Genomic DNA, 12,305 nt, shown 5'->3' with positions numbered 1-12,305 from the left:
CGCAGGTTTCGCAAGAGGATACGGTCTCTCCTGGAACTCAAGAATGTAAGTATATCTCTACATTGTTTTCTAATTTATTTCTGTTGAAATAAAATTGTAGATATATCAATCTCAATATATATATCTCAAATATATATATTTTAAATTTTTCTTTTAAAATTCCAATTATTATAGTAATTAGAGTTTGCTAACATTATAATTTTCTTTATTATTGAAGTTCCAAGTTTTTATAGAGTCCCCTCTTATTCAGGCATTCTATTATCTCAAATTTTTTGAGCAATCATACTGTATTTTTGGGAACAAATTATAATAATCCATATTTTGTTAAAGGTTTTTCATTCCTTCCTGTTCTCTGGAGAATACATAGTAGTATTCAGTTCTCTGGTGCTTCAAAAGCCAAGAATGTAAGTAATTTTGTATTTTCATTTAATTCTGTTCTTTGTATTTTACATTAATTATTAATTAAAAAATAGAATCTGATTAAATATTTGACAAGTTTTAAACTTTTTAGTCTTAAATTGAATGTTGTCTATAAAATTCTATGTTTGATAGAGATTAATCTTACATTAGTTTAAATTTTCCAAATAATTAAGAGCAAATTATAATATTCTATGTTTTGTTACAGCTTTCTTCCCTGGGATTACGTGGCTTCTCCTTGATGACAGTCTTCACGATGACCTTCCCTGGGCTGCCACAGCATCGATGACTACGTTCTTCACATCTTATCTTGAGTCGCATGCATTTTTGTTCCTCCGGTCACTCAATCATGTCGTAGGATAAAAGGTCCGAATCAACACGGGTGACTGGTTGTATTATGTAGAATTTTTTGCGAGTACAGTGACCGCGGGTATTTGTTATATCCGTGAGTAGTAACATTTCCTTTTTCTATGTATTGTTTATTAGTTCAGGATAGGTCTTCTTGCACATCGCGTATTTTTTTATATTAATGATACTGACAAGTTTTATATTAATAATATCAATAGTGGTACTAACTGACACAAACGATGTTATATTAACAATGAATTTGAATATTTGTGATTGAAAATATGTTCATTGTAATAATAACTTTTAAAGTGCAATTGTAATGACTTAACTAAATATTTCGTAATAACGAAGACTTCCTTGCTTTAAAAATTGCGATTATTGTATATCAAACGATAATAAGTCAGTTTTTACTTCAGCTTCTATTTCTTGATGGCATTATTTCAAAGGATTTTTAATTGTTTGTCCATCACTTTTGAATTTGGATATTAATTTAAAATATACATATAGAGATATTAAAATTCAATTCTGTCGTATAAAATTGTATTGAATTTTATGTGCAAGAAGAAATTTCGCGACAGGCAAATTTTGGAATCAAAGCAACAAGTTTTGAATATTGCTGTGTACTTTTATAAATGTGCTTTGACGAAGGGATTGCCTGAGGTTGTTTGCATTAATATTTAATTTTGAGTCAATTATTAAATAAATTTCTTATTCAGTATCAGTTTGTCTCTTTTGTACTGGAATTTCAATAATTCATGATGTCAATTATTTGAATAAATCAATATATTGCATTGACTCTATTTATGCTGTTTGCTGTAAATAAATTCAATATTGATATTTTGATAATTTATTAAATTAATAAAGTAGAGTCTAAAGTGTTAGTAATTGAGATAAAATCCGAAAATGCAAAATGAAGAAAAATTAGCCCGTTACAGACAAAATGGATACACTAATACCTTTTTTAGTTAGGATTTTCAGATTTAACCCTTTCCGTGTTCATTGTCAGGACCTCACGCACGTGCCCAGGTGCTACTTGGGTGGGAGAAAGGCAATGAGCACGATGACCATTGATTTTATAACAATTTGTGAGCGACTGACGATGCGTTAGCGTATCGTGCACGACGTACTTTCCACATGGTATGTGTGGTTAGGCTGTGGAATTGCGTCGTTTTAGTATATAGTAGTATTTTATTTGCTGTAAATGTAAGTAATAAAGAATAAAGTCACACAAATATCGTTCCAATCACAACCTATAAAAACAAGGATTTGTTATTAAATACAGCGAATCACAGATATTAGTATTATAAATTTTCTTGTTAAATTATAATAGAAATTTCGTATCATCTATAATTTCTTTGAAAATTAATCATAGTCTTTGTATTATGAATATCTGCAATTAAAATAGAGATTTATTTTTATTGTGTTGTACGCAATGATCGCTAGCCTTCGTCAGTCGATTTCAGGAAAATGGTACGTAATATTAGAGTGTGCATGTTGTATGCCAAACTCGGGTGTCGGAGGCGTCCCGGGACGTTCTCTCTAGTGTAGGTCCTTGTGCCCGAGTGTCATGTGTGAGAATCGTGGAGTGAGTGTGTTGGTGTGCCCCTTTTGCTATTTTTAAATATAGGGCTGGTTAGGATAGGTAATATACCTTCTGGTGTGCCTGTTCATTAATTATAAGTAGGTAGGGCCGGGCAGGTTGGCACAGTCTTTGGTCGGGTAGGCGCGTTTTCGCGTGTCCAACCTGTTTCAGGAAATTTCATTTGAAAAATCGACGGCAAAGCTGACACGAACGAAACATGCCATTCGCCTTCGGCTTCGCCCATCGATTTTTCGAATTTCGTAGTCGTGGTCGCGAGTTGGCTTCGAAACGAACGTTAATATTGCTCGAGCATGCACATGCGAACGGACAGCGATCGCTATATGATCGTTGTTTATCCATGTGCACTTGGATCAGCTTCCGCGATTTATGTTTTTATTTGTAAATTATTTTTTGGTTTTCGATTTAGAAAGTCTCGAGCCTAGATATAAGTTTCAGCGGGCATTGCGCCCGAAGAAAGAAGCTATGAGCCGAAGAGGCCCGGCAAATTGCCATAGAAGAGGGCAACTACTAATGGCTTTCCATCCTCTGGATCATCCAGAGCATGGAAAGACATTCTCGTTATTACTTTGTCACTGTACTCGCTTGTAGTATTTGTAGTAGTATTAGATGTGATTGATTTGTTAGCCGACGTACATGTCGGCTCATCGCCATATTGGGCTAATCGCGGTCTTTGAATTAGCGTTGCGAGAGATTAATTACGGTTTGAGTATTAGTATTAAAGTTGCAAAAATATTTCGCGGCTTTTTATTAGAGTCATGGGAGCTTATGGATTAAATAGAGTTGCGAAAAAATGATAATCATACTTCCCTTAGTGTTGCGAATTATGAACCGCGATTGTCTTTAACAAGTTTGATCATAGATCGATAGTTTGATCTTAGAAAGTAAAATACATATTAAAATTTTATCTTATTTTTTATCATTTAAAGTTTAATTTAGAAATGTTAACTTTTCATTAATTTTATAAATAATACTTTCTATTAAATTTGTTTTAAGAATCAGTGTTGCGATCTTCTATCGCGATTGTTTTAATTAGTTTCTAGTTAGAGTTGCGCTGAAGAATGATCGCGTTTTTTCAAGTAGTGTTGCGCCTATGTTATGCCCAATCTTGTTCCACTAAACTTGTGGAAACACTTTCCTGCTCCTGGATCATCTGATTCAGTTACAGTAGCAGCCTGTTATATGACTGTACTGGACGTCTCGTTATTAGTGTTGCGAATGTTTAAATATGAGTGCAAAGATTATTTATAACTAAAATATTTTACTTTTGCTTTTGAGAGTTTCCTACTTTTTCTTTTTTTCTTTTTTTTTTATTTTAAATAGCAAACTAATTATTATTGCAAATATTACATGAAGCACTCTTCGCGACTTATACTGTGGATTTTCTATGTTGTGTATATTTCAATTTAGTATATTAGCGTTGCGAGAAGGAAAATATATTCCACTCACGGTTTATGGTTCGGGATTATATCGAGTGGATAATGATTCTATTTTGATGGCCTTTCTGGCCACTGATTTGTTCTCTTTTTAGTATCTACCTCCCCCTCCCCCCAAATTATGAGAGTGTTTGTTAATGAAAATACTGTTAAATATGTTTGTTTGTTACTGTAATAACGAATATATCTTAATTATTGCTATTTTTTAATAGCGCAATATTTTGCATACACTTAATTTATTGAAAGACATAAATAAGAATTCAGCCTTTTCTTTTTAAAGCTAATGACAGTGAATGTGCGTTATTATAGTCTTATTTTTAAAATAAATGCCCCTAATGTCTTCTTATCGGATGTTTTTTTAAGTACTGATGCAATAAATAAGTATGTTCCAGATTTACTAACTTGTAAGAAGTATCTATTACATATATGGAATTGTAATAATGTCCCCAATACGTGTGAAGAAGTGGCTCAAAAGTGGAATGGATTACAGAAAACGATTAGAAGAGAAGAGACAAATATGGAGGAATGATGTTTAAGCCTCTATTATTGGTAATTAATTATAAATATCGCATAGAATTGTACTAATTTTTTTATAGTTCGAGTTTATTTTAAGATCCATCACGAGATCAATGGAAAAAGACATTATATTCTACGTAATGTTCTATACAATTTTCTTCCCTTTATGATATTTAGTTTTTCTTACGGGTATAATTCCTATAAATAGATCTTCAAATTCTTGTATAGATAGGACTTACAGAAAAATCTTCAGATTTATGATTTTGTAGAGTTTATAAAGAAATCTTTAGGTTCCCAATAGGTAGGATTTTTAAAAACTCTTTGAGATTCCTTATAGACAGGATTTGAAGTCTAGAGATTCGTAGTAGATAAGATCTATAAAGGCATCTCTATATTTCTGGTAGGTAGAATCTATGCAATATCTTTTTATTTCCCTCAAATTGGTTTAAATTCCAGTTTGTTTCTGAAATCTCTAAAGGACCAGGGTGGTGTTTGAGTAGATTAAATAAGGGAATGTAGATGAATAGTATTATTCTTTATAAGATTATTATATGATATACTATATACTATACCATGTTTAAAAATTTAGAAAGTCTTTAGTACACTGCGGATTTATAAGAAATTTTAAAGTTTAAATTACATAAAATACACATAATTCGAAAAAATATATAAAATATATGTTGTATAAAGCAATGTATAGCTTTCTATAATATTAGGTAAACCAACTTTTTACCGAGGTTTATTTTTTTAATTATATTCTCAAAAATATGAATTTGCATAAAAATCCGCTTTGTATTCTTCACAATTTCGTAGTAAAATTTAATTTCAATTCCAACCTACGTAATTGATGTTGCAAGATTCTTCTATGAATTATTAAAAAATTCATGAGATACCTCTTCTATGTTTTGTACGTTTATAAAAGGGAGATCTTTTGATAGTTACTGGCTTTATCGTTTTCGGCACTTTAGTTGAATTATTATTATATATTATTGTAGCAAATCATAGAGGACATATAACAGAGTTTATGACCCCATGTCGGTAGCCCTATAGAATGTCTTTGGTCAAAAACGATGATCAGGTCAATCGCGATAAGGACCAATGGTCGGTATAGCAGGAAAGCGCGCGCGGCATGTGGTAAAGCTCGGCGCTTGGCACTTCCGAATCTAAGTGAAATTAAATGTTATAAACTGAATTTTATTAACTAATATAGTAACTTGTTATGTTTTTTTTATTATTTCGCCAATGATTTATTAGAATTGATTATTTTAAAGGTGCTTAAAAGTGCACTGTTACCAATTTCATTCTTTAAATTTTATTTCATTTTATTTGATATGCTTTTATAATTTATGTCAATACGATAAATGTTTAAATGAAATTTTCATTTTTATAGTTTTAATTAATTTGTAATTCCATATATTTTAATCAACTATCTTACTGAATACGTGTGATTTATTGAACAAGTAACATTAACTATGGTTGTTTATCGTAAATAATGTCATTCCTATTTATTATTATTTATTTATTCTTTATTGAATTTGGAGTGTTCGAGACTTGTCTCATTTCACTACATATATTATTCCTATCTGGTGTAGCATTTTGTTAAGTTTCGATGGTTGACTGTGGAGGGTCGCCACTATTGCATCTTTCGAGGCTCGTGTATCGGTAATAAAACGATTCATGGCGCGTAAATTCTGCACGTGAGTCGTTCATTTCTACGTAACAAGTTCTTGGTGTATTTCGCGGTACTGTAAAGATTGTTCTTTATTATCCCATTAGTGTTTTACGCGCACGCAATGTTCGTTTCACGTAGAACACATAGTAATATCGCATAGGGTGTACGACACTCGATTCCCTCGGTTTTTGAAATTGGCATGGCTTGTCGTCAGTACGTTGCCAGGCAAATTCGATTTCCTTTCGTCGTAAACATACGACGAAAATGTGGCATGGTGAATACGTTGTATGCTATTACGATTTATTAAGGACTCTCGAATGCCTGAAGTTTCTCGAAAACTGTAATTTATTTTATACAGTTTACGAGTCGCTCACGCATTGTTTTCCATCTCGTGCAAATGGAAACGTCAGAGTTGCGGTCATAGTAGTTTCAATGTCTCTGGAATACCGACATTTTCGTTCGTACCTATCATAGGACAAGGAATGTCATGATGAGAATGGTAAGTGTTCCTCAGCGATATCTGACGTTTCTATGCAGTTACGGGTGTCGGGATACATACTTTGTAGTGTTACATTTGTAACATGGTAGTGTAATGTTCCATGGGTAATACGAAATGATCTTCTAGAAATAAACTAATAGCATTTCTATCGTTCTTTATAATTATTCGCAATTAAGTCTGACTTATGGTTTCCTTATTAGCCTCATTTTTTCTTCCCGTTCATCCTCTGCATTTCTGTGATCTTTAATTGGTATCAACGACTTTCGCGCATTAACCTTTGCACGCGAGATCAGTTAGATCTAGATAGATCCTTGTATTCAGAAGTTCAATTAAAAATTATAATATTAATGGATATTTTATAGCGTAATTCCTATGATACCATTCAGTGTTCTATAAACTTCTACATTCGTATACGATGAAACAAATATGCTTGTATTTTCTACCATTATGTAGCTTCGAAGCGAATTTAGTCGGTTTAAAAATTTATCAACGACATAGTATCAATTTTTCTCCTACTATCGGTGTAATCTTTAGTTTCTGTTATATACCTTCAAGAAAGATTCATTTTAAAAAAAAGCAGAAGTTTCAGCATAGCCCTCGGGACTGTTGGACCAAACATATCTCAGCATGAGCTGGACGCAAATTGGCCCGCGATCGGTATTCTAACCCAGACTCATCTATCGGTCAATCAATCTTCCCCATTCACTCGTTTATTCGCGCGGTTCGGCAATTCTCGAACGTGTCGCTGACCAAGATCGATATTTCCAAATTTTCGTATCCGGGTATATCCCCAGGTCTTTGATCCAGAATAGCGCGCATACTGCGGGACTACATTCGGGATACGTGCTGGAACGAGTAATTCGTGGTTCGGCAGAGTTTGACAGTTTGCTAAAAAGCTCTCTGTACCCGCAGGAGGTGGTTGGCAGTCAGAAGGATGCGTTATGCCGATGTATCGGCGTGCACGTTCTCATCTATGTGTCTCCTGTGCGGGATCCGATACGAGGGTACGAATCTCCGCGTTCTAATGCTGGGTTCACACCGAAACTTCTGGCCGTAAAGAGACGATTAGCGTATTCGAAATTAAATGTTTGTCGTTCATTTTACACGGTCTCGCGATTCTATCCGGTTCTAATGCAATTAATAGCACCATTTCGTTTCGTAATTTGTTCCTTTGCATTTGTGTATGATATCGATTGCTATTATAACTTGATCATCAAGTGGTACTTTTAGGAGTTGAGGTGAAAAAGAGGGTGACAAAGGGATTTGTGAGATATCTCCAATAGTCAATTGACCGATCGTAATGTGATTTCCGCGGTTTCGGATAATAGCCTTAATGAAAGAACATAAGCTGGAAGTAGTACGTGGACCGATATAATGATGCGGATCAAAGTATTAAGCTTCTTTTCGCTTATCTATTTGGCTATGCGTGTCGAAAACTTCAGTTTTGTTACGACTGAAATATCGAAAAGTGGCAAGTTATGAATGTTGAGCGCGTTGGAAAGGCGCGAGATGTTATAATTAATAACATGGCGAGGTCCATATTTAATTAACAGCATCGTATCCGGTGTGGGATAATTAAACCATAATTAAATCAATATACCCGTACTCTATCAATATTGGCGAGGTTTTACTAATTATCAGGTAACACTTGCAGCAATATAGGTGGCAATCGATGCGCTAGGCCGATTACTTGTACGAGCGTAATGTTGAACGTTTTTCCGATGAATGGAGTTTAATCTAATGCGAGAATCTGCATGCGGAAATTTATCCTTAGGAGAGACACCATTCCTATATTCGATGCTACGTGAGAATGTGGCTTAAGCTCGTACTCAGCCGTATGTAGGCGCATAAACGAGCGTATTAGCGCTCGTCCCCGGTCTCGTCCGTGAATACTCGCACACGGATCAAACACACAAGCCCAGAGATCCTACGAATATTTGAGTAGCGAATGTCTAAGCAGCATCGGGTATCAACTGGCTGTGTGCGCGTTGTTCCGACAGCGAGTGGTGACGTGGGCGAAGTTAGTTTCGTGAAGCCGATGAGTAAGGGGAGGAGATACCCCGTGTTCCTCTGTAAAATGACATTCGTTTCGCGCTAAGCCTCCGTCGTTATATAAGCGAATTGTGAGAAGATTGGGAGGGTTAGTTAGCTGGAACTTTGTGATCGCAATTCTTTTCTCAAGTTAACTTCCTCGGTAGCGTTCGATTCGGCAAATAAAGACGAACGATAAACACATGGCCGGAGAAGCAGCTATCTTTTAATTACCTTGGCTTGCGGTAAACAACAGTAGGAACATCTTTTTAATTATGGTTTATTATGACGGAAGGGTCGGTGCGGTTATTGAAGAAAAACCAACGTGGAGAAAAAAATTTGTTGTGGTTAAAAGCATGGTTGAAGTAGTTAGCTTCGAATAAAACAACGGGAAAGTAGAGGCAACCAGGGTTTTCGTACGCGATATTACCGCACGCTTCGAGTTTACGTACTGAGCTGAAACAAGGTGAGAGCTTTCGGGGCTCTCGGTGAGCTTTAATTTAACTGCTGCATACGTCAGACATATTAAAGATACTAACTCTCGGACTCTTATGTAGCCTCGGCGGTGTTAACCGGTCCGTAGTTCCTGGAAACTGGCTCTTCCGAGGCCTTTATGAAATTTTACATCGGGCTAGCATTACTCGAACACCCCCTTATCTGATACTCTTAGAATTTTAAAAGAAAGGTCACCATCGAATAACTCTATCAATATATTAAACGGGAGACTTCGCAAAGGGTTACTACCACTTTCATTCAAGGTGCTAGTTCGAAGAGATCCACGGAGGGATTCGGTAAATTTACGAAGTCTACTTTCTTAGGTGGAATTTGATCGAAAAGACGTAATCAATTCCCGGAAGAAAAAATTACGTTAAACGCAGCGTGCTAATGGTAATTCGTCGCGAAGTCGGTAATTAGAAGTTTCCCGCGGTAATGTTAAAGCGATTGGAGCGGGCGGTTACAGGCATGCATAGTCTGGTAGAATAAATTCAGGAACAGTCGGTCCCCTTGGTTTCGAAACGAGATTAGAATGGTAACTTTGTTCGCCAATCAGCTGGCTCAAGAATTTCAACTCCACCGAAGTGGATTTCTCCAGAATTAAGGTTACTCTTGTTATACGCTCCGTTTGTCTCGATCGAAATAATACCGCCCGCGCGCCCAAGAAACCTGAATAGAAGACGTACAGCACGCCGCAAGTTCGATTTATTTGGCCCCGTTTACACAACCCTTTCACGTTATTCCTCGGAACCTCGCCTCGTCAAATCGTTCCATCGAATTACAACGTCGAATTACTCGGTTCGTTCTTCCGGCATGTCGGCGCTCTTATCTTTTCCTTGTTGTCTTGGCATCGCCACTAATCGACTCATAGTATCGGCGCGTCGCGTCTTTATTAAGGGATTCCGTGCAGAAATTACTTTTATCGTAGCGACGTTCGGAGAAAAGCTAGGTAAGATCATACAACTGAAAGTTGGTGCGAGTCATAAACGGCAGAGAGGGTGTGTCGCTCGATTATGGAAAATCCCCTGGTGTCTCGTTCTTCGCCTGTGATATCGGCGTCTTTCCCCCTGTCCTCGTACACATTCGAGACATTGCGAACAGACCGGATGTCTTACGTGGATCCACGGGTTGGCATACTCGCAAGTGGAGCAGGCATGGCCGCGAGAAGGTGTAGAGGGATGGTAGAAGAGAAGGAGAAGGTGGAGGAAGGGTTTACACCGGAGGACGAGGAGAAACGGGGTGGCGGAATCAGAGGAGAATGGACCACCCCCTGTTATCAGCTTGGAGCCAGCCGCCTTCCCAAGCCGACAAATTACTACATCCCCACCATCGCTATTCTGGTACCAAATCAAGCTCCATACCGGACACCCGTGTCTCTCCGTGTCCTTTGCTCTCAACTGAAAGATTCACTGCCCTGATGCTTCACTCGATGGAGCCTCGTATCATGGCTTACAACCTGAAAGAGACATCAAACAATCGCCATCTTATTCTATCTAAACTTCTTTCTCCTTCGAAACAATTGATGGTGTCGGAAGACAGCCCTATCGATAAGAATCTATTTCTTCTCTGCTAATGTTGCTACGAGTTTCGTTTGGTTTATGCAATTATCTTCTTTGATATCTTTATATTGGCTATGGAAAGAGCGAATGGAAGGTTTCTGTGTTTAGTTTGTTGTTAGTCTTCTTTTTAATTATCAAAGAATTAAAAATTATCTGTTTTTAGGTTTTAGATTTTTTAGCTTAGATTTTTAGGAACATCTTTAAACGCTTCGTCAGGAAACAATGATGTGTGAAACATTCTTTTGAGAGGTAGACGTCTCAACAATGTTTTTCTTTGCTCGCTAAACGTTCGTTTCCATAATGAGACGAAAAAAATTAGATTGCCCAGGGACGATAGAGCAATTGTAATACGTTTTCTTGTCTTCCTTTTCGTCTTTGCGGATTACTACCGGTTACGGACACGTACAAGGTATTCGGTGCAATTCTTCGTGGAACTCCGCGGTATTTTTCAACCGATAACGTATTGTTAATAAACTCTGACCATTTCTCTCGACTCTGTTCGGCGGATGGAGACGTCCCATTCGGAGGAGGAGATAGATAAAGAAAGAGAGGAGAAGAAGGCGAAAGGAGGGAGGCAGTTAGGGGGTGGAGAATGGTATGCGAGGTAAGGTAGGATGACGTCGAAACGTATGGCTGCTGATTTATAAAGGAAATAATTTCGCGAGAGCAATTTCTTACGTCGGGTATGCGGCAGCGTACAGCTGAACAGCCATGGGGGCTCATCTACCGTTAAAATTCATTACTTCTGCTAAAAGCGGCCTTTAATATCGTGCTGCAAAGCTGAAAAATCTTTTTTTTCCTCTCTCCCTTTTTTTTTTTTTTTCGTTAGTCAGGTCAACCATCGTGGCGTACCGCGGTTTCTGTACTTATACGTTGGCGTGTACGGATATGTATGTACATCGAGTGATTCCACGCGCACGGAACGGCCAGCGATACACGTTGCTTCTGTATTATAGAATGTTTTCGGAACGCCGAGGTTATGTCGTCGCTACAAGATGATGTATATTTACGAGAGCAGCACCCGAAATTACGCCAGGGGTAAGGGGGGTGTATACATATTTTTCTTTTTTCTTTTCTCTCTTTCCTTTTTTTCTATTCTCCCCTGTACTTTCGTAATTCAACCGTTTTGCCAGCAAGTAGAGCATTCGCTGTCCATACAATAACCCCGGCCAGCTGCACTAAAATTTTTATTGTTCTCGGCGAAGTTATGCGTGGGCTACTGTGCGGAGCAGGGTAACGAACCGACTTTTCTCGCGACCGGCAAACCGATTCTTCGTTTTTCACTGTGGAATCGTTTATCTTGTGAATGCGCCGGAACAAATCGACGCGTTGATATCCGAGATATGAAATTCTCGGTCGAGCAAAACCGACAAAATTTAATTTCTCTATCATCGAATGGTCACAAAGTGGAAAACCTGCCTGCTTCGATTCTGACTTTGAAGTTTCGGTCGATGCGTTTTCGGTGGTAACGGAATATAGGCATATAAAATCGAAGGATACTCGAAAATCTCGAAAAAATTGCTAATGTTTATGACACGGTTGGAAAATGAAATGACGATGACGCGTTTGAAGTTTTGTCTCTGGGTGGCGGATTAATATGTTTGTGACAACGAAGCCGCGGTATTATGGACCCAAAATACAGTGCCTTCAGCCACGAATTCTTGATGAAATACTTAGACGCGCTTTGCGCAACTCGTTTTCGTCGTTGTCGCCCCTGAGAACAAACAGACTG

At 37.3% G+C, this 12,305-nt stretch overlaps 1 protein-coding gene across 5 annotated transcripts in view; it reads left to right on the top strand.

Annotated features, from left to right (window-relative positions):
• Positions 1–12,305, top strand: part of LOC117234727 (zeta-sarcoglycan) — a 218,461-nt gene that overhangs the window by 1,313 nt on the left and 204,843 nt on the right. For 4 of the 5 annotated variants that reach the window (XM_033496217.1, XM_033496214.1, XM_033496211.1 and 1 more), the window contains exon 3: positions 4,184–4,350. In XM_033496217.1, coding sequence (XP_033352108.1) covers positions 4,327–4,350 — 24 coding nt within the window. In that variant the 5' untranslated portion in view covers positions 4,184–4,326. The remainder of the gene's footprint in view (positions 1–4,183; positions 4,351–12,305) is intronic. The other variant, XM_033496213.1, reaches the window with a different exon arrangement.

This window comes from Bombus vosnesenskii, unplaced genomic scaffold (genome assembly GCF_011952255.1).
Source record: "Bombus vosnesenskii isolate JDL3184/JDL3185 unplaced genomic scaffold, Bvos_JDL3184-5_v1.1 scf7180000013308, whole genome shotgun sequence".
NCBI classification, from domain to species: Eukaryota; Metazoa; Arthropoda; class Insecta; order Hymenoptera; family Apidae; genus Bombus; species Bombus vosnesenskii.
This window is presented reverse-complemented; position numbering and strand designations above follow the sequence as displayed.